The 22,490-nt window shown below is 39.0% G+C and overlaps 1 protein-coding gene and 1 pseudogene across 11 annotated transcripts in view; both read left to right on the forward strand.

The window, feature by feature from the left end:
- MAP7 (microtubule associated protein 7) overlaps nt 1–22,490 on the forward strand; it is a 198,332-nt gene that overhangs the window by 125,615 nt on the left and 50,227 nt on the right. For all 11 annotated transcript variants that reach the window (XM_012474404.2, XM_012474410.2, XM_012474405.3 and 8 more), the window contains one exon: nt 8,302–8,379. In XM_012474404.2, the coding sequence (XP_012329827.2) occupies nt 8,302–8,379 (78 nt within the window). The remainder of the gene's footprint in view (nt 1–8,301; nt 8,380–22,490) is intronic.
- LOC105732376 (phosphopantothenate--cysteine ligase-like) lies at nt 98–513 on the forward strand (annotated as a pseudogene).

The following is a 22,490-nucleotide window of genomic DNA, read 5'->3' on the forward strand; positions in this document are numbered from 1 at the left end:
CACGCTTCGCAGCTGGGGGCGCACAGGGCCGGCAGTTGGTGTTGGTCACGTCAGGCAGCACCAAGGTCCCACTGGAAGTGTGGCTGGCCCTTCTTCGATGTTTTACCTGGCTGCGGCCATGTCAGATTTCTATGTTCCTGTCTCTGAAATTCCTGAATACAAGATCCGGTCATCAGGGGGCCCACTTCAGATAACAATGAAGATGGTGTCAAAAATGCTTCTCCTTTGGTTAAAGATTGTGCTCCCAAAGCATTTATAATTTCCTTTAAGTTGGAGACTGACCCCTCCATTGTAATTAATCGAGCTTGGAAGGCTTTGGAAGTTTATCAGCGTCAAGTGGTGGTGGCTAATATCCTTGAGTCACGACAGTCCTTCATGGTTATTATAACCAAAGACTTGGAAACCAAGTTATTGCTCTCAGGGGAAGAAATAGAAAAAGACATAGAGATAGACAAGAAGATAGTGGATAATCTTCAGTCTTGACACACAGCTTTAATATGTGACAAAAACTGAAGTAAAAAGCCCTTACAGGTTCAACAATTGTCCAGGGCTCTTAAAGATGGTGAAAATTATAATAAAACCTTGCTTTCATACGGACAGAGAAAGTGAAGGAAATGGAAACAGCAGTGGTGTGCAGGCAAATATGGTTTGGTATCTGTCTGTTAATGACACGTGATACATTCACCTGAATGTCATCTTGATTTTGAAATTGAACATGAGAACTGTTTCTCACCTTGAAAAAGAATAGCTTATTGGGAATTATTTATTCCTTAAAATACACATGGGGGCCTGGATATCAGCCTTATTTCTATTATAAAAAGAGGACCATGGATGCATGAATGGTCATGCTTTGGAAATCAAATAATTGTTGAGTGCCTATTGTGTGTCAGGCACTGTGCTGAGCCACAAGGATTAAAAAGATGAATAAACATCTTTTTTTAAAGCACATTTGTTATACAGTGAGAATTTAACATAGCTTAATTGTTGGTGCTGTATTTCTCTGGTTCTCCCCATCCACCACTGCTTCTAATTGCTACCATTGTTTTTACTGTGCAGTTTATACTTTTATACCCTGAAAATTCATTTATTCATCTAGTCTTAGCATCATGAAGGTACTAGGAATATATTATTTATTTCTTTATTTTGAGACAGAGTTTCACTCTTGTTGCCCAGGCTGGAGTGCAATAGCACCTGTTGCCCAGGCTGGAGTGCAATAGCACCATCTCAGCTCCCAGGTTCAAGCAATTCTCCTGCCTCGGCCTCCTGAGTAGCTGGGATTACAGGCATGCACCACCACGCTGGCTAATTCTGTATTTTTAATAGAGACGGGGTTTCTCCATGTTGGTCAGGCTGGTCTCGAACTCCTGACCTCCGGTGATCCGGCCACCTCGGCCTCCCAAAGAGGAATATATTATTAAAAGACATAATCTCTGCCCTCCAGTTAACAGTATGATGGATAAACCAATATGCGAATAGGTCATTCTAACACAGAACTACCAGTGTGATGAGAGATTGCACGGTATATAGAGATCAGAAGCCCGAAAAATCTCTTCCACCCTAACTGGCCATGTCCTTATATACAGTCATTTCATTTACATTGCATAAATCAAGTTAAATAGGGAGACATTTCACTTCTGATTTTGTCTTTTTGAGCATCCCTGTGTCTGTTTTCTCGTATATACAGATAAGCCAACCTATATAAAATGCTCTTGATGCTAAATCTCCTTTCCTCTTTTACCTTCTAGTACTTAAACTCATTAGAAGGCTCTAGAACATCTCTTTGATTTAGAAAACATTTATTCACATTAAAGTTGTGACTTTTATATTTAAAACACATTATGGCTGGCCGGGTGCCGGTGGCTCACACCTGTAATCCCAGCACTTTGGGAGGCCAAAGCAGGTGGATCACCTGAGGCCAGGAGTTTGAGGCCAGCCTGGCCAACATGGTGAAACCCTGTCTCTACAAAAAATACAAAAATTAGCCGGACATGGTGACATGCCTATAACCCCAGCTACTCGGGCAGCTGAGGCAGGAGAATCACTTGAAGCCAGGGGGCAGAAGTTACAGTGAACTGAGATCCACCACAGCACTTCAGTGTAGGCAACAAAGTGGGACTCCATCTAAAAAAACAAAAACAAAAACAAAAACAAAAAAACAAATTTCAGAAGTCCCTTGTGGTGTTTTAGTACTATAAGCACATTACGTTCCATGTTATGCTGGAAGGACTATTGCTCTCAAATGTGAATACTTGCACCCAGACCAAAAAAGACAGTTTGTACAGTCCGAAGAAGTAGGAGATGGTTCTTCCAAACTCCAGCTGCCTCCAAATAATTAATAGTTTGACTTCCTACGAAAACTTCATGTTTTCATGGACCTAAGAAAAGCAGATACCCAAATTTATTAAAGATCCCCATAAATTTCTATCTCTTTGCTGTCCCCCAACACAAGTCTTTAAAAGAGCCACTGAAACTTTATTCTGCCTTATTGTTCATAAGTAAATTGCCCTCATAGAGGAGTGCGTGACTTAGGCTCTTGCAGCCCTTCTCTGATGCTACATTGTGCAGTTCTAGTGACTGTAGCTGTGGTGCATGGATGGGCACAGGACTGAATTAGAGATCTGATGTTATGCCCTCACTCTGACACATATCTGTGCTGTCTTCATTAGTCGTATCTATTTCTCTGAGTTTTTTCATTTGAAAAAAAGTCATAATAACTCTTCATTGAATACATAAATGCTTGGCTAACTCATAGGATTATTGGGAAGGATAAAGTGATAAAATGTGAAAGTGCTTCGTAAAATACAAATTGCTAACAGAAATACAGAAGTATTTACCGTAGAAACAGTAGTTGTTACATGTAAGTCACGGCCTAGTGAGTTCTTGAAAAAGCCTTGTCAACTTTGAGAGCTCTTTAGTAGCATGACCATACTCTCAGATGTGTGCAAGGTGATCCAGGTTTATGCAAGTTGTCACACGAATAGACACAGAATTTTAATGGCACTCCCTTTCACCCTTAACAGTGCCTCAGGTTAGATGTCACCCCACACTTGAAACATTGTAGGTGGGAGGTTGAATTGGAGTGCAACTGCTATCTTACTTAAACGTAAATTCTATTCCTCTTAAACCCTTTTTCCTTGTGAGAATTAGTAACTTAATTTTATTCTAACCATGTTAGATCCATTGGGAAACAATATGGAATATATATTATTTTGTTTATTTCAAGATAGGACCTCACTCTGTCACCCAGGCTGGAGTGCAGTGGTGCGATCATGTCTCACTGAAGCCCGGATCTCCTAGGCTTAAGTAATCCTCTCACCTCAGCCTCCCGAGTAGCTGGTACTATAAGTATGTACCATCACTCCTGGCTAATTTTTTAAATTTTTGGTGGAGATGAGGTCTCCCTTTTTCAAATGAGCCTGGGCTGGTCTCAAACTCCTGGACTCAAGCAATCCTCCTGCCTCGGCCTCCCAAAATGTTGGGATTACAGGTGTGAGCCACTGTGCCTGGCCTATACATAATTTTTTTTTTTTTTTTTTTTTGAGACAGAGTCTTGCTCTGTCGACCATGCTGGAGGGCAGTGGTGTCATCTTGGCTCACTACAACCTCCACCTCCCAGGTTCAAGTGATTCTCCTGCCTCAGCCTCCCAAGTAGCTTGGATTATAGGCCTGCACCATCGCGCCTGGCTAATTTTTGTATTTTTAGTAGAAACAGGGTTTCACCATGTTGCCCAGGCTGGTCTCAAAACTTGACCTCCCAAAGTGCTGGGATTACAGGTGTGAGCCACTGCGCCTGGCTGACCTATACATAATTTTAAAGTATTTTTTATACCTTACTTTTGTTTCAGGGAAAAATAATGTAGGGGTGGAAATGAGAAGGGAGGCAATGAATTATAGAAAATTCACTACTAGAATTATTTAATTGTACTTTTTTGAAAACCCATCTTTAAAGATAAATTTTTATCAGTTTTTTGTTATATTTAAATTGCTAGCATTTAAATATTTTACTCTGTTATCAGGTACAAGATTGCTCTTAGTTTTTCCCATTGGTGCATCTTAATAAAAGTTTAAAGACTCTGAGAGTTAGCTAAAATTGTTTGTTGTTTGTTTGTTCATTCATTCATTCAACAGATACCTATTGAATATCTTTTTCTGCCAAGTACAACCCTAGGCATTGAGAATGCAGCAGGGAACAAAACAGTTAAGACTCTGCTCCTGCACAGCCATCTTTAATCTGCCACAGGTGTTAATGACATTCTAGCACCCAAGAGACTTTGATATTAATGGAAACAGAAGGATGGAAACAACCTACACTGAATAACTTTTTCACTCTACAATTCAATATTTTCTAATGCCAGGTCTCCAAACAAACCAAAATCATCTAGTATATCACAACCACTATATGTCTTGAACTTTACATTTCTTTACTTCCTCAAATCTATTTCCAGATAGGTAGTAATTGTTTCAGCACTCATGTTGATGGAAAACCAGGAACTATTGCTTTCCTCCTAAGCATTGGCCTTATTTACAGCATTTAAATGTATAAAAGTTTGGTTTTTTTACATATGAACTTACCAAACAAGATGCAGTTTGTTACATGTGAAGAGTATAATTTTCATATGAAATGATAGCATAGAAATCAGGGAAAAACTAGCACTTCTTGCACTATTTTCAGGATATACATTCAAATATAATGTTCACAGGGAAGCATTATGTTGCATAATTGGGCATTGCCTCATTACTGCAGGAGCACCAGTTATTACTATAACTTGGGGCTGTCAGGGTTGGTGTAGGATGCCTGGGGGTGGCATGTGTCCCATATGTTATTAAAGCCTTCTTTTCAAAATTTTGTATGAAATTTGACATGTACTTGAAAGTAAGCTAGACATGTCACATACTAATGTTGAAATATTGTCTAACAGAATTTGTCAGTGGAATTTTGAAAGTAATTAAACCGTCTGTTTTACAGACTTTCCATAATGTGCTCATATGGCTTTTACAAAGTTGATTTTCAACTTTTATAATTAAATAAATGTTTTTATGAGGCTGGGTGTGGCAGCTTATGCCCATAATCCCAGCATTGTGGGAGGCTGAGGCAAGAGGATTACTTGAGGTTAGGAGTTCAAGACCAGGCTTAGCAACATAGTGAGACCCCCACCCCCCATCTCTACAAATATTTTTTTTCTTTTTTCTTTTTTTCCTAGCAAAACGGTTAAATGATGCTGCTGAATATAAAATTAAAAAAAAAAAATAGCCGAGACCAGACAGGGTGGCTCGTGCCTGTAATCCCAGCACTTTGGAGGCTGAGGCTGGTAGATCATCTGAGGTCAAGAGTTTGAGACCAGCCTGACCAACGTGGTGAAACCCTGTCTCTACTAAAAATACAAAATTAGCCAGGCCTGTTGTCACATGCCTGTAATTTCAGCTACTTTGGAGGCTGAGGCAGGAAAGTCACTTATACCTGGGAGGCAGAGGTTGCAGTGAGCCGAGATCACACCATTGCACTTCAGCCTGGGCAGCAAGAGCAAAGAAACTCTGTCTCATTTAAAAAAAAAAAAAAAAAAAAAAAAATTGGCCGAATGTGGTTGTGCACATCTGTAGTCCCAGCTACTTGGGAGGCTAAGAGGATAGCTTGAACTGGGGAGATTGAGGCTGCAATGAGCCATGATCACACCACAGCATTCCAGCCTGGGTGGCAGAGAAAGATCCTGTTTAAAAGAAAAAAGCCAGGCGCCATGGCTCACGCCTGTAATCCTAGCACTTTGGGAGGCCGAGGCAGGTGGATCACGAGGTCAAGACATCAAGACCATCCTGGCCAACATGGTGAAACCCCATCTCTACTAAAAAATACAACAATTAGCTGGGCATGGTGGCACGTGCCTGTAGTACCAGCTACTCAGGAGGCTGAGGCAGGAGAATCACTTGAACCCGGGAGGCGGAGGTTGCAGTGAGCTGAGATCGCACTACTGCACTCCAACCTGGTGACAGAGTGAGACTACGTCTCAAGAAAAAAAAAAAAGTTTACATGAGGGAGTAAACCTCTTATTATTTAAGGAGTATTAAAGTGATAAGGGTCTTTCTTTTAAGTGGCAAAGGTCTTTCTTTTAACTTCATCTTGACTTTTGCCCCAAGTTCTTTCTTAAATGCCATTTTGCTATGGCCACCATTTTCTTTCACCAAAACAAATGACAGCAAACACTTCCTGTGGATGGCTCTTAATAAATTACCTGAGAGGATCTACATGTCCACTCCATTTTCTCGTTTCCAAATTAAACCTTTTAGGACCAGGAGCCATATTTTCCTATATAAAAAATATGTGGAACTTCATAAATGATTAGGAGATCTGACAAATATTTATCATAATAGGCTATTGAGGGGTCCATTTAACCAATTTTTAAAAACCATCTCCTAGTCTTGTTCATCGTCCACACTGCCTGGTTTATGCAGGCTCCTAATGGGCTTCTACACAGTTTTATTTTCTTTAAATGTACAAATTCTGTAAATTTCAAGAGACATTTGGCAGCCTGGGCAACATGGCAAAACCCCATCTCTACAAAAAATACAAAAATTAGCTGGGTATGGTGGTGCACACCTGTGGTCTCAGCTACTCAGGAGACTGAGGTGGGAGGATTCACTTGAACCCAGGAAGTCGAGGCTGCAGTGAACCATGATCATGCCATTACACTCCAGCCTGGATGACACGAGACTCTGGCTCAAAAAAAAAACAGAAAAAAGACATTTGGGTTACAGGCCTTTAAGTTTTGCCAAAGCACTACTATTTGTCTCTACTGTATTTTTTTTTTTTTTTTTTTTGAGACAGAGTCTCACTATGTCACCCAGGCTGGAGTGCAATGGTGCAATCTCTGCTCACTACAACTGCTGCCCCCCAGGTTCAAGCAATTCTCTTGCCTTAGCCTCCTGAATAGCTGGGAATATAGGCAGGTGCCACCATCCCCAGCTAATTTTTAGTAGAGACGGGGTTTCCCCATGTTGGCCAGGCTGGTCTTAAGCCCCGGACCTCAGGTGATCCACCTGCCTCGGCCTCCCAAAGTGCTAGGATTACAGGTGTGAGCCACCGCACTCATCCTGTCTCTACTGCATTATTATGTAGAGTCCCATTTTTAACACAAGATTCCAAAAATGTCAATATCAATTCTAATGTCATTTTAGTAGAGAGAAAAAGAAACCTAATTTTAAGTGTGATTATTATGATGATCATTTTTATTATTTTGTTTTTATACGGCAGCAGAGTGAGCCTGTAAACCTGCAGAACTCCTCTTTTCCACCCACATCTCACTCAGAGTATAATACAGGGTCCTCACCTTGACACTTACTCATCTCACTCTTCCAGTCCCTCAGATCTCCCTCTTGTTTCTGGAACATATTAGGTCCTTGCAACCTCAGGGCCTTTTACTTACTTTCTATGGAACATCATCATCACAGTGAGGCCTTCCTTGGGCTCCATCTAAAAATTTAAACATCCTTTTCCTGACATGTCATAATCCCCTTCATTTCTTTGTTGTCTCCTTAACATTTATCTCAGTCTAATATTCTCTGTATTTTTCTCCTTTTTTCATTCCATGTATAGTACTTATTTATCTTGTCTATCAGATTTTTTTCCCAAGTAGAATGTAAATCCCATGAAGTCTCAGGTTTTTGTCTTTTTTGGTGACTGCTGTCTTTTCAGTATACAGAACAGTGCCTAGCCCATAGTAGATGTTCAGTGATTTACTGGGACATACACGCTACACACTCTACTAAGAGTCATTATAACAATGCGAGATAGATTCTATTGTATCCTTATTTTACAGGTAATAAAGTACACCTCATAGCTTGAGACTTAGGTGGGTAAGTACCTTGGCCGGCGACGAGTGACAGGGCAGAAACTAAATGCATGTCTGTTGGACTCGGGCACTTCACCTCTAAGTGGCAAACATTTGTTCAGTATAAAGCCACTTGAGGATTCTGTTGGTCATTAAGGAACAGACTTTTTAAAGCATAAAAATAATAGAAGTTTGGTAGCTTAGGAACATAAAATATCATTTATATTGTTAGAAGAAAATAGCCAAAAGCTATAGTTATGTCATGATTTTACATAATGTTTTCAAATAGAAAAAAAATGCTTGGAAGTCCTTAGAAAATTTCTAATAATTGAGTGGATCACTGTAACTCTAGTCACGTGTACTTATTGTTGTAAAGTGTAGCAGTATTTTATTCTTCAGATTTACTGGATATTTATCAATGTGAATTTTTTCTTTCTTTTAATCCACTCTTCTTCTCATTTTTTTTTAATCTCATTTTCAGACCCTCCGCCCATGTTACGTGTTGATGACCGGCAACGGCTGGCCCGGGAGCGACGTGAGGAACGGGAGAAACAGCTAGGTACCCCAGGCCCTGTATTCACAGCACTGATTTAGATGTTACTATAATACCGTGATCTCTTGCATACCTTTATGAATTTTGCAGGTGGATTATGAAGCGGAATTTAGTATGTGTTGATACAATATAAACATAGGGCTAAGTTTTAAGTAACAATAAACTCTAGCCTCAGGATTAGGGTCCTTTTTTTTTTGCAATCACAGTTTAATGTGGCACTGGAGGGAAAGATATATGAGTGGAGTGATGGTACAGCTTACATTTTACTACCAAGAAATGCAAGGACAGTAAACATATGGTTCTTTTTTACGTGAAAAGTTATGAGATTATACACTGCTAGGGCACTTAACTGCCTTCTCTGCTAAAATAATGCTGCCATTGAACTTATAGACAGGTGCTACCAGGCTGCTACGATGAAAAGCATGTGTTGAGGTGTCTGATTTTTCTCTTATTACCTAAGGCTCTTGTAAAAGATTAGCAACTGTAATATTTGCCGTATAATCACTGGAACCTGGGTCACAGGACTAGCTTAGCAGGAAGCTGAAACTAGAGCACTTAGAGATTGTACAGTCATTGTCTTCTAGAACATTGGGCAAGGAAGCAGGTGCCAACCCCTCCTTTACTTCGATGTCCATTTATGTAAAGTTGCTGAAACAGGATACTCTCTCGAAATATACCTGAATGATGTACCTTGAAAAGATAAAATGCCTGGTCAGTATGTGTGTGTGCAGAGTGCCTGGTATTTTAAAATTAGACTGACTTAGGGTATCAAAATTTTCCCCACAGATGACCTGTAACTTCTTAAAGTAGAACTATATTTTGTAAGAGTTAATGTTTCAATTGGGGACTTATATCTAATCCCTTTATTATTCTTATTCCAAAGCCCAAATGTGTGAAATGTAGTAGAAGCTGGTTTTTAAGTCTTTTGCTATTGTTTACATCCTTTCAACTCTTCTGTCCTTTGCTATAATGGCCATATGAGGTCATTTCTTTTGCTTCTGAGGATTTTAGGCACAGATTTCAATTGGGAGTGAACATGCTCTGCTGTTCTTCTGTGCCTAGAGTTTCCTCCCCGGCCTGACAGGCAGGTAGGTTCTTGGGGAGCAGGTTGTCTGTGGTCATCAGGGCTCTCCCTTCCTCCTGTGAATATGCCCATTGCTCTCTAGTAGGGTTGCTTTGACAAGTGAACCAGAACTCTGAAAGAGGGTGAAGGCAGAACTGCTGAAGCTGGAAGATGAGAAAAAATAAGAAACTGACTACCATGTTAGGGTGGCTGTTACTTACACTCTGTTTTCAAGTCCATGACTGTGTCCTTTCCCCCTCCACTCCATCAGGTCTCATACTTGGAGATCTCTTTAGTTATAGTGTGGATTCATATCTGCTTGAATAGAAGGAGTTCCTAGGTCAGGAGATTATTCCTTTATGGTTTAAATCACTTTGTGAATTAGCTTTTCCATACTTAACTCACATCTTTCCATTTGGGTTTCTTTATCTTACAAAACCAATCATTAGTTTCTTGTGGAAAGCATGAATATGCTGCTGGTGAAACAAAAATGTCTTTACTTATACTATAAAGATGTAAGACTTAAGAGTTTTGAGCTTGCAGTTCTCCCTAAAAGTTGCCTAGCTTTGTATATTGTGTGACTAGATTTTTTCTTAATGTACAATGCCATGTTTCAATTCATATTGATAACAGAGGACATGACTCATTAGTTTACATATTCAAAAACTGTATATGCCATATATTGTATTTAAAAGATGACAAAAAGATGAATAAAGGTTGACACCCAGCCTTCTGGAGCTAGGTGTAGTCTAGTGGAAGGCAGATAAGCAATTAGCAACTAGTAATATAATACAGAGCAATGCATCCACTGTGAATGGGTATGCGCCAGGGGTATTGAGAGCCTGTAGAAGTGCCTAACCCAGCCCTGGCTCTGCCAAGTGTCACCCAAGTTCCCAACTAAAGAATGAAAGGAGCCATTCAAAGGGTTAGAAGTGGGACTACAGGGCAATATGCAAGAACAGGTGGAAAAAAGGCATTTGCTGAGAGACCCAACATGCTTTTCAGATTATTATATGATTATATAATATTTAGATGATTGTATTTTATTATTACAGCTTAACTTTTTTGGTGAGCCAATAAATGATATACATAGTTTTGCTCTTCTCTCTCTCTCTCTGTGTCTTTGAAATGGGATCTTGTTTTGTTGCCCAGGCTGGAGTGCAATAGCTGTTCACAGGTGTGATCACAATGCACTGCAGCCTTGACCTTGGCTCCGTTGATCCTCGTCAGCCTCTTTAGTAGCTGGTACTACAGAATCACATCACCACACCTGGCATTTTTCTCTTTATTTTTACCCCTGCCATGAAATATCATAATTTTTAAAAATTCGATCTCATTTCTTTTTTCAATTGTCAGTCATAATTTTAAAGAAGATATATCAATTCTAATGTTTTTCTTTGCATTAATTTTATTTTCTTTGCATTTTAAAGCTGTGCCTTTTTGCCCTTTTTTTTTTTTTTCATTTAAACCATCATAGTTGGAACTAAATCTTGAGAGGCTCCTTTCAATCTTCATAAATACAGGAATGAGCATATATGCAAATATACATGCATATATGTTATACATCTGTAAAACAGCCATTTAAAATTCAACATCTAATTTCAACTGTGCTTTAGAGTACATGAGGGTGATTTCTAAAAAGTCTTCACTACCAAAAGAATATCAAAGGGCACACCTGATCACTATCTATAAACTGTGCTTTATAGAAGCAATGACAGCAGTGGAAATTTTTTTTAAAAGAAAAAAATTTTAAAAGCTGCCACTTAATAGGAAATCTTTGGACTGTGCTTAATTTGAAAACAAAATACAGTTGGTAATGTCAGCTCTTACCGACTTTCAAACTTTAAAGTTTTCAAGTTAAAAAAATTGGACACCATTCCACAAAAGCTGGCAAAGCAAAGTTTAAAATGGATAGCCAGTGAGATTGGTTATTTACTGTTGGATGTGGGTTGAAATTAACATTGAAATCATTAAAGATTGTTTTAATCCACATATTTTAAAAAAACAAGGTAGAGAGAGGGAGAATAAAGGTCTGATTATTTTGTTCTTGGTGGTATGGCATGTTTGTACTATTTTGCAAACAGAAAGGACCTATTAATAACTTCCTGTGGGTTAAATCTCTGAGTCATGCTTTGATGCTTTTATAGTAGGATTATGTCATGTAGGCTGCTCTTTCTGCATTATCCTTCAATTTTTCACAAAATCAGGCATAATTCTTCAAGTATGAGATTATTCTGTCAGTTTCATTGGGCACTTGTACTCTAAAAGCTTTATTTTTCTTTTTTAAAAGCTTTGTACGTAGTAAAGTCTCTAGCCACCCTATTCCATCTGATTCTATCCCCTCAAACTATCTCTCTTGCCTTCTGCATCTTTTTCACTCTCTCTCTTCTAAGCTTTAATTTTGTGTTTCCAGGAGTGGCGTGGGGAATCTCATTTCTCACAGGTTCACTCTCCTGTTTAAATATGGATTCCACATGTCCAGCTACTTGTAAGGCAGTGGATGCCTCCCTGTTTCCTGAAACTCTACATCTATACAACTAAATTATTCATTATCTTTCACTCCAAAATAGACTCATCCTGGTAATTTCTGTATCCCAATTAATTGTACCAATTAATTTTTGACCCTAAGACATTATTTCTTTCAGCCATTTTTTATGCTTCTGCTAGAGACCCTATGTTCTTTCTGACTAGCAGCTTAGCTATTAGATCTTTTGCAGAATAAAACATTCTCTTCCTTGGCTGACCCAGTGCTGTCCACTGACTAGTTAGTCCCTATCCTGACATATTGGGGCACTTGTAGCTACCCAGTGGTCAGTCTGGACTCAGCTTATTTCTCTAACTGGAGCCTCAGTTATCTACTGTCAACTAGCCCAGTAGGTAAGTAGAAGTTGACATACTCCATCCCTGAATCCATTTAGTCAGAAATCTAGCAGACTCTTATTTCAGATAAGAGTCTGTGCCATTATATTGGCTGCCTCTGCCATTATCCTAGTTTGGGCTAATACATTTACTGCCCTGTTGTTCTTATACTTCTTGCACTATGTCAAAATTAGTGCCAGTCCTTCTCTTCTAAATTCAGTGAAATAATAGCAATAATGATAAACAGTAGTTATTGAGCACTAACTATGGACCAGGCAGTGTCCTAAACACTTCACTATATATTATCCCATTTAGCAACAAATTAGCATGGTGGTTATCCTTCTTATTGTGTGGGCCTGCCATAATTGGCAATGTAAGTTATTTAGTAGAATGTCACTTACTTTATTCATAAAATACTGTAATGATTTAGCCAAAGAAAATAACTGAATCTCTGAAAGATGAAATAGTTAATAGACCTTTATTTTTCCTGCCCTATAAGCTTTTTTTTTGGCGGGGGTGGGTACAGTCTTGCTCTGTCACCTAGGCGGGAGTGCAGTGGCATAATCTCGGCTCACTGGGACCTCTGCGCCTCAGCAACTGGGATTACAGGCATGTGCTACCATGCTCACCTAGTATGTCAACTTTTGTATTTTTATTAGAGATGGGGTCTTGCCATGTTGGTCAGGCCAGTCTCAAATGCCTGGCCTCGAGTGATTTGCCTGCCTTGACCTCCCAAAGTGCTGGGATTACAGATGTGAACTACCATACCCAGCCCCCATTAGCTTTTTAAGCATGTTTTTAGTATGTATAGGATCACCACAGTTCCTGTTAAAATTCATCCAGTAGTGGTGATACTGTTAAGTAGAGAGAGATCCCTGTGCTTTATTTATGGGTGATGGAGTTTTCTGAAGTTTCAGGAGTTGGACAGGTGTCCATCCAGTTGTCTTGGAGAAAGGGTTATTCTCTTTCCTCATGGAAGTATTAATAAGATGCATAGGGGCTACGTTGACTCCCATTTGACAGAGGTTAAAATGTAAGTGTTGGAGCAGATTCTGAGATCGGCTTTGAGAAAACATTATGGCATTGATCAGTTACTATCCTTTGAGTCCATTAAGAGTAATTCTGTCTTTATGAACTTCGAATTGATCCTGGTTACCAATTTCTCTTCAGAAACCATTACTAGGACTAGAGTATATACAATTTATGCAACAATATAAATTTTTTACTCAGAGAGCTTAAAATAAAACTAACCATCTCCCTTTTAAAAGCTATTTTGTGTTATTTTACTTCCTATATTCATTCAACTAATCTTTAATGTGTAGATAGTATTGAGCCAGGGATGCTGGAGTATTGAAGTGAAAAGAATAAATTTCCTAACCTTCTAGAATTTATATTCCAAGCATGGAGTAAGATAATAAAAAAATCAAACAAGATTGCCTAGCATCTTAGCTGAAATTTCCCACACATCCCATAACCAATGCATCCGCAAATACTCTTTGCTGTACCCTCAAAACATACCCAGAATGTAACTACTTCTTATAACCACCACTGCTGCCACCTTGGCCCAAGACAGTAGATCTTTCACCCAGATTCTGAAATAGGCTCCCAACCAGTGTCCTCATTTCCTCCTCCTCCTCCCACAGAATCTATTAACACAGCAGCCAGAGTGACCCAGTTGCAATATGGCCTGCCAGGCCTGCCTCTGCTCCAGACCTTCCAAGTCTTTCCATCTCACTCAGAGTACAAGTCAGAACCCTTACCATGCCTCAGCCCTGCTACCTGCTAACATCCTCTCCTTTGCCCTCTGTCCTCCAGCCACGCCGGCTCCTTGCTGTTTCTTATTTTTATTTATATATTTATTTTTTTTTTTTTCAGGAGTCTCGCTCTATCGCTGAGGCTGGAGTGCAGTGGCACGATCTTGGCTCACTGCAACCTCTGCCTCCTGGGTTCAAGTGATTGTCCTGCCTCAGCCTCCCAAGCAACTGGGACTGTATGTGCATGCCACCATGCCTGGCAAATTTTTTGTATTTTTAGTAGAGACAAGGTTTCACTATGTTAGCCAGGATGGTCTTGATCTCCTGACCTCATGATCTGCCCGTCTTGGCCTCTCAAAGTGCTGGGATTATAGGTGTGAGCCACTGTGCCCAGTGCTTGCTGTTTCTTAAACACAACAGGCTCAAGCACTTCACCTAGAGTGTTTTTCCCAAGAAGTCCACATAGTTCATTCCCTCTCCTCCTTCAGGTTTCGTTTAAATGCCATCTTCTCAGTGAGGTCTTCTCTTACCATCTTACTCAAATTTTCAGCTCCCTCAAACCAGACATTCTTTATTTTTCTCCTTAGCTCTGTCAACATCTAAGCATGTGGATATTTTACTTATTTGTTAATTATCTGTTGGCCCCCACTGGAACATAAGCTCTGTAAGGGAAAAGCTTTGTGTCTTTTTTTGATTTCTGTAGCTTAGTATCTAGAACAGCTTGGCACATATTCAGCGTCCAACAACTGTTAGTTTAATGGTAAGTGGAGAATAATGCGGGAGGTATTGCCAATTAGTTGGAACATGACCAAGTTGTCGTGTAATACCTGCCCTTATAATAGTTCAATCAAGCAAGTATTCAATTCTTATTAGCAATCATTTTCTCAGGTCAACAAGAATACAGAGATAATCTATTAGGATAGTCCTTAAATTATCCTATGGATCTATTCTATTATCTATGGATCATCTATTAGGATATGCCTTAAATTTTCTTCTTCATATGTTATATAATAGTTCTACAATATGTTGACAAGAAAGTTCAAGAGAATGTTTAAGGACTGTGTAGCAGGCAGACAGTACTCAGAGACATAGAGCTTTTCTTTTTCAAGATGATAATGAGTAAGTTTAGAGTATTGATTGTGTTTAAGTTTTGTTTAAGTGCCTTGGCCCATATTAGGCACTCAGTAAACATGTAATTATTTAGTCTTTTTCTGAAACCAAAATTTTTATGTGAATAGAGTCAAATTCCTAATTGGTACTTTTGGGGATCCTATAAAATCATGAAAGATTATCAGAGAATGTATGATGGACTGACATAGCTCTTGAAGAAAAATGTCAGCTTACAAATCTGTAATTTCATTCATTCATATCGGGTTCTGTAGCTAAGTTCAAAGCTAAGATGTATCCTAATGCAATGTTTTAGGCAGAATAAGACAATATAAAAAGAGTTTTAATCTTTGAACAAACTTTGGTTTAATTATGCCTGAGGGACTTTTTTTTTCTAGATAATTTCACTGGGCTTCCTTTGCTTTCTAATCATAGCTTTCTTGCCGTGCTTCCTTTTCTCTCTCTCTCTCTCTCATCTCAATGTGTTGTCAACTCAGTGAGTGACAGCAGTACTAATAAGAGTAAGGTCAAGAGATAAATGGTCATTTCAACCCAGTTTAGAATGTTCATCCCAAAAATACTGATAGCAAATTCGTAATAATTAGAAAATAATAATGCTGTACTGCTGATTAGAGTTGGGAGTGAAACTCCCCCTGATTTCATATTTCACATTATTTGATTTGAATGATTGTTGTTTTTGACAAGAGACTTTCCACTTCAGAGACTGTCCAGGAAAAAAAGGGGTTGGGGGGAGGCTTTAGGGAAGTAATCTTTCTAATCTAAACTTCTAATGGATAAACTTCAGCACATCTGTCACCAGTCTCAGCATCTGCATCTCCTAAAATTGTCACTTAGTAAATATAGTGTACAAAAACTCATGAGGCTGTCGGGCAGGTTATTAACAGCTGAGGGACTAAATGTGTCTTAGTGAGAGGAGTATGGATGTTAGCACATACCAGAGCAGCTGTATCATGAGTCATGCTCAGGACTGTAAAGAATAAATGCTTATTGCAGCATGGATTAGGTGAGCAGAAACTGAAGCCTGAACATAAAATGAGTCATTATGACAAAGCAACCATTTTTTTTTCTCCCCAAATTACTTTGCCTGTAAGAGTGAAGATAAAAAAGTCTTAAAACCTGAAAGGTAAGGTGTCTTGTAAACAGATGACAGTAGAGGCTAAGAGTGACATTGGAAGATCAGGACCTTCACATTTGGATGCCCAGCTCTTTCTTGCTAGTATAGAGAGAAGCTGTGGTTTTGGGAAAGTGTTCCAATTCGTGCCTTTTAGCATAATGGCTCATTGTTTGCTTCTAGAGTCAGACAATCCAGAGTTTGAATGCCAACTCCATCACTTATTTGTTCTGAGACATCAGGCAGGTTACTTCACTCCTTTGTATCTCAGACTTCTCATAGTAAAATAAGTTTAATAGCAGTGTCTGTCTCATAGAGTGGCTACGAAGACAATGCCTATAAATCACTTGCGTCAGTATGAAGCAAGAGCTGACAACATCTCATCATGATGATGGTGGTGATAAAGATGAGGATGGCAGGTCATATAATTCCACAAATACTGACTTAGATTCCTGGAATTAGAGAAGCTTAAGGAGTAGCAGAGAGAGGTGGGGGATGCCTGTACCTCCTGGTCCATTAGGGTGGGGCTAAGTAGGACAGCCTCAGGTGAAAAGAATGGCAACATTCTTTGAGGCGTGAAAGTACTTAGGGTTAAGGCAGTAACAGAAAGATTCCCAGGACAACCATTGCCCTATTAAGCAAAACTCCTTTTTTTTAGTGAAAGCTAACATTCCTTTAAGCCTCGCCCTGAGACAGTAAGTCCTTTCTTACCTCAAAAATCATTCATATAAGAAAAGTCCGTAATCTCCACCTGTGTAACTACGATTCTAGCACCTCAGTCCCATTAGCCCACCACTGTGTGCAGGGACAGGGCAGAGTGGGAAGGACCCTCTATGCAGGGGCACTGTGTTATGGGGATCCTCCAAGGTCACACTTCTTATCAGGCAGCTCTCCACTGAATGATTTCAATGGCAAGTTGAGAAGGCTTTGAGTTATCACCAAAGCCCAGTGTGAATCACTGTGCTTGGACATCACTCTGTCCTTTAACTCTTTAGTTCATTTATTCAACTATATTTAACCATTTGCTAGACTAGACATTGTGGGTATAGGGAAGAATTCACAAACATAGAAGAACAGAGTAGCTACTGTCTGGAATGTAAGTGCTATGAGGGAGTCTGAATGCAGCTAGCAGCTGGGACCCCTATGCTGTGGTTGTCAGGAAAGGCTCCTCAGAGGAAGGAGCCTCTGAGCTAGGACTTGAAAGACAGAAGTTTGCCAGGTGGAAGAAGGCGTGTGTGAAGGTTCATGATCCTATGGCCAATCCAAGGGTTGGACAGGGAACAGTAGGAGAATGAACAGGTTTGAAGTGAGAAAGGAATGAGAGTTTAAAGTAGTAGCAAAAAGATTGGAGAGGCTACAGCAGATTCAAGTGATCATTTTGTTTTTCTAGTTTTTTAAAATAAGAGACAGGGTTTCATTCTGTCACCCAAGATGGAATGCAGTGGTACAATCATAACTCACTGCATCTTCAAACTCTTGGGCTTAAGGGACCCTTCTGCCTCAGCCTCCCACATACCTGGGACTACAGGCATGCACCAACAAGTCCAAATAATTTTTTAAATCTTTTTTTGTGGAAATGGGGATCTTGCTGAGTTGCCCATGCTAGTCTCAAACTCCTGAGCTCAAGCAGTCCTCCCACCTTGGCCTTCCAAAGTTCTAGGATTACAGGTGTGAGCCACTGTGCCTAGCTGAGAGATCATTCTGATATAACAACTGATGGGGCCAGTTATATGGATGTGTTCAGTTAGGGTGCGCCATCCATGAGGGAGACATTGTGGAAGACTTGAAGTGACTAACTTTGTAGAACATTTGATCTCAGGAATCTGCTCTCAGAATATGGAAGACAGAGCAAGTTCCAGTTTAGAGCAGGGAAGAATGTGCAGATAATGAATAAGATTACATGATGGATCGGACTGTGAGAAATTCAGGTGGAAATTTGAAGCATGCAGAAGTGAATATAGAGGCAATATTATAGAGTAGCTGAGTACAAGCTTTAGAGTCAGAGCTGAATTAAAATTGCAGCTGTTTCTTTTAGACCATGTGATAATCTTGGAATTTCACTTCTTTGGGTCTTTTTCCTCATTTTATCTTCAATTCCAGTTTTTCTGTTAGTAATATTCCCGTGGTTATTACATTTTTGTTTTCATTGCCTGATAGCCATTTGCCCATGAATTTTGAGTGTTGACACTTTGTTTTAGTTTTGTTTCTTTTAAACAACATAGCTGAGTGTTTTTGTTTTTAACCCATTCTAAAAGTATTAATCTTAATAGGCTTGGTTTTACTCCTTCTAGCTTATTTTTTAAACTTTGTTTTTTCTCTCTCTTTTAAAAAAACACCTTTTTGTAGGAGGGGCAGGGCTGGTGGTATGGAACTAGGGGGCGGTTTGATGAAAGTACCATTCATTCCATGATTATTTTTAATAGTTTGAAAGGTGTGCTAAACTTTTCCATTCTATTAGTGGTTACATTTTCATTCCTATTTCTTGACTTTTAAATGAAACTACTTAGTATTTCCTACACAAATGCTCTAAGACCTATAAAATATTTTTACTTCTCCATCTTTTTTTTTTTTTTTGCTTTTCTTTATTTTTTATTTATTATATATATACAGTTGCACTTTAAGTTCTGGGGTACATGTGCAGAACATGCAGGATTGTTGCATAGGTACATACTACATCTTTAGATGTTATTTTTTTATTCTACAACTCCCTTCTAAAATTGATGAGCCCAGGTTAAGCCATTAGATTCCTTTTTAAAAAGAATTATTATTCAGCACATATATTTAATCAGTATATTTATAATAATATGAAAATGACATTTATTTGAATATAATCACAACAAGTATTAAGAAAGCATAAAGGTTAAAATTTTAACACTCAAAATCAAAACAAAAGGAGACTGGACCAGGCAAACTGGCTCATGCCTATAATCCCAGCACTTTGGGAGGCCAAGGCAGGAGGATCGCTTGAGCCCAGGAGTTTGAGACCAGCCTGGACAACACAGTGAGACCGTGTGTCTACAAGAAAAAAAAAAAAAAAAAAAGGAGCCAGACATGGTGGCATGTGCCCAAAGTCCCAGCTACTCAGGAGCTGAGGCAGGAGGATCACTTGAGACTGGGAGGTCAAGGCTGCAGTGAGCCATTACTATGCCAGTGTACCTCAGCCTGAGTAACAGAGCAAGACCCTGTCTCACAAAAAAAGAAAAAAAAAGTAAAGGAATCTAATTGTAATCCCACACATATCCTCAAAGGTAAAAACAAAAAATCAAGTCATGGGAGTTAATTAGAAGAGAACTTGGAGATCATTTTGTATGCTCTTTCTGAAAAAAAGAGTAGGAGAGTTTGGCTAATTTTCCCAAGATCACACAGAATTAGTAGCAGACTCAAGACCCAAACTCAGATGTTCTCGTCACTTTTCATTTCTGACTCTTCATGATATTACTGGCTATTCTGGTAGCCAGTGTTACCCATAATCCTTCTGTATCTTAATATGAAACTGAGACAACAGGTCTATATGTTTCAGAGGTGAAGTAATAGTATTGCTCTAGTCTCTGAATGTCACCTTTTCTTTTCTCTCATACAGCAGTGAAATATGTGCTACCCTGATACAAAAGTAAGCCTGTTCAGAAGGACCAGGCTGGACTCTAGATTGTTGAATGTGATGACAGGGGCATGTGGAGTGGTACACACAACCCATGAGTGTTCTGAGTTCACTGTTCTACCTGAGTTTCTTTCTGTTAGCTGCATGTTCTATGTATTAGTCTGTTTTCACGCTGCTAGTAAAGACATACCCGAGACTGGGAAGAAAAAGAGGTTTAATTGGGCTTACACTTCCACATGGCTGGGGAGGCCTCAGAATCATGGCAAGAGGCAAAAGGCACTTCTTACATGGCAGTGGCAAGAGAAAATGAGGAAGATGCAAAAGTGAAAATGCCTGATAAAACCTTCAGATCTTGTGAGACTTACTCACTACCACAAGAACAATATGGGGGAACCGCCTCCAGGATTCAGATTATGTCCCACGGGGTCCCTCCCACAACATGTGGGAATTATGGAAGTACAATTCAAGATGAGATTTGGGTGGGAACACAGAGCCAAGCCATATCACTCTATGTGGCAATAGGACAGGAATTATCGATGATCATAAAGGCTATTATCTGCATTTATTGAATCCCTGCGATGTACATGGCACTATGCTAAGTGCTTTATATGTTACTGTGAGCCACAAAACAACCCTGTCAGGAAGTTAGTACCATAGTAACTTGAGGGAACAAAGCCACAGGAGTCAATACTTGTTCAGTGGCACATAGCTTGTAAGTGGCAAGACGGGGTGGGCCCAAGTTCCCATGAAGCCAAAAACTATCCTCTATCCACCACAGTCTCCTGCTTTTCATTTTTAATTCCCTTGTGTACAGAGTCACTGTGTATTTCTACATGGAGTCTAGATTGATAGTGGATTTCTCCTTTATATAGTACTGATATACTGTTACAGTGTCATTAAAAATCTTGGTGTCAGCAGCTCAGGGATGGGACTGACTCGTTGGTGTCCAGTATTTCAGGGGTTACAGTGGGTTTTCATTTCATTTTGTAGTGTGATCCCATAGGCCAGGGATAAATTGTGACTTCAGAAGAGTAAAAGTTAATATTAATCACAGTTCATTTTTTGGACCTACTATTCTTTTGCAGAGCTGCTTCTTTATGAAATTAAGTGATTGTTAATGATTTAAATACTGAATGAGTTGTATGCAACTACTAGGGATGCCATAATAAAATACCATAGACTGGGTAGCTTAAACAACAGAAATTCATTTTCTCACAGCTCTGGAGCCTGGGAAGCCCAAGATCAAGTTCAGCTTCTGGTGAGGGCTCTTTTCCTGGCTTACAAAGGGCCACATTGTCCTCACATGGTATTTCCTCTGAATCTGTTAGGTTGGGATGCCACCCTCATGACCTCATTTAATCTAATTACCTCCTAAAGGTTCTGTTTTCAAATGCATTCACCTTGGGGGTTAGGGCTTCAGCATATGAACTTGGTTGGGGGGCACAATTCAGTCAATAACATTTGCCAAATTTTTTCATGTGTTCAAAATTCTAATTTCTTAATGAGAAAATGTATAACCTCAACATGATCTATCATCCATAGGGAATATTTTAACCCATTCTAAAAGCCTTAGTCAAGCCTTAAATAGACTTGATTTTACACCTTCTAGCTTATTTTTTAAAACTTTTTTTCCCTTTAAAAAAAAAACTTTTTTTGGAAGGGCATGTATTAACATATTAAATCTCTTAGAATAAATTAACTTTCTTTTTTTATTAAAATATTGAAGTATATGCTATATCCTTCCATTTAAAATATTGCATGACCTATGTTTAGCAATAATCCTGCACTCACCAGCATGCTCTGCAATAGAAAAGTATTGTTTAATTTGCTTATTAGCTGTGTGACTGCTTAAAGAAGGCACCACATTCGAATCTGCACTTCCTGGTAGAAAATAGAAGTGAAATTCAAGTTGGATAGACAAAGAAATATTGTTCCTTTAAAAGATTATTTGGGGGTAAAACTAATTATTGTTGTAATAATGTTTAGCCCTGTTGTGATTTATAACACAACCTTAAGAACTACCTTTAATTTTCTAAACTGAAATTACAGTGATGATGACAAAAACAACAATAATAGCTAATATTTATTGAATGTTTACTGCATGCAGAAAAGTATTCTAACCATATTAAGTGTAGTTATTCTTTTAATCCTTACAGTGAATTTATGAGAAAGATCCTCTTTTTACCCACATCTTGTCCTGACAAGTTTCTCATATTTAGCACCCCTAAATATGAGAGGTGGAACCCTGGAATCTGCATTTGAAATAGACATTCTCACTTTCCCCCACACAGTTCTAACAATAATTCTGACATGTATTACAATTATGAGTATGCCTTCTTAGAGGATGAATGTATGGATAAAAAAATGATGGCAGTTTTTCCAACAGGGCAATCAATAACAGAGACAAAGATCTGGGAGAAGCGTGGTTTGATGGGAGGTGCATTAAGGAAACAGGATCTAATTAGAATGCAGACGCTATTTTGGAAAGCAGTGGAGAGGAAGGATATTAAAGCCAGACAAGGATATTAAAGCCAAAATAGGACTGTAGAAATCAGAGGAGTTTAAATTTAGTGAAGAAATAGAGCCACATGTTAATAAGTAAGA

Source organism: Aotus nancymaae, unplaced genomic scaffold (genome assembly GCF_030222135.1).
Source record: "Aotus nancymaae isolate 86718 unplaced genomic scaffold, 86718_ANA_hifiasm-v0.15.2.pri h1tg000040l, whole genome shotgun sequence".
Lineage (NCBI taxonomy): Eukaryota > Metazoa > Chordata > Mammalia > Primates > Aotidae > Aotus > Aotus nancymaae.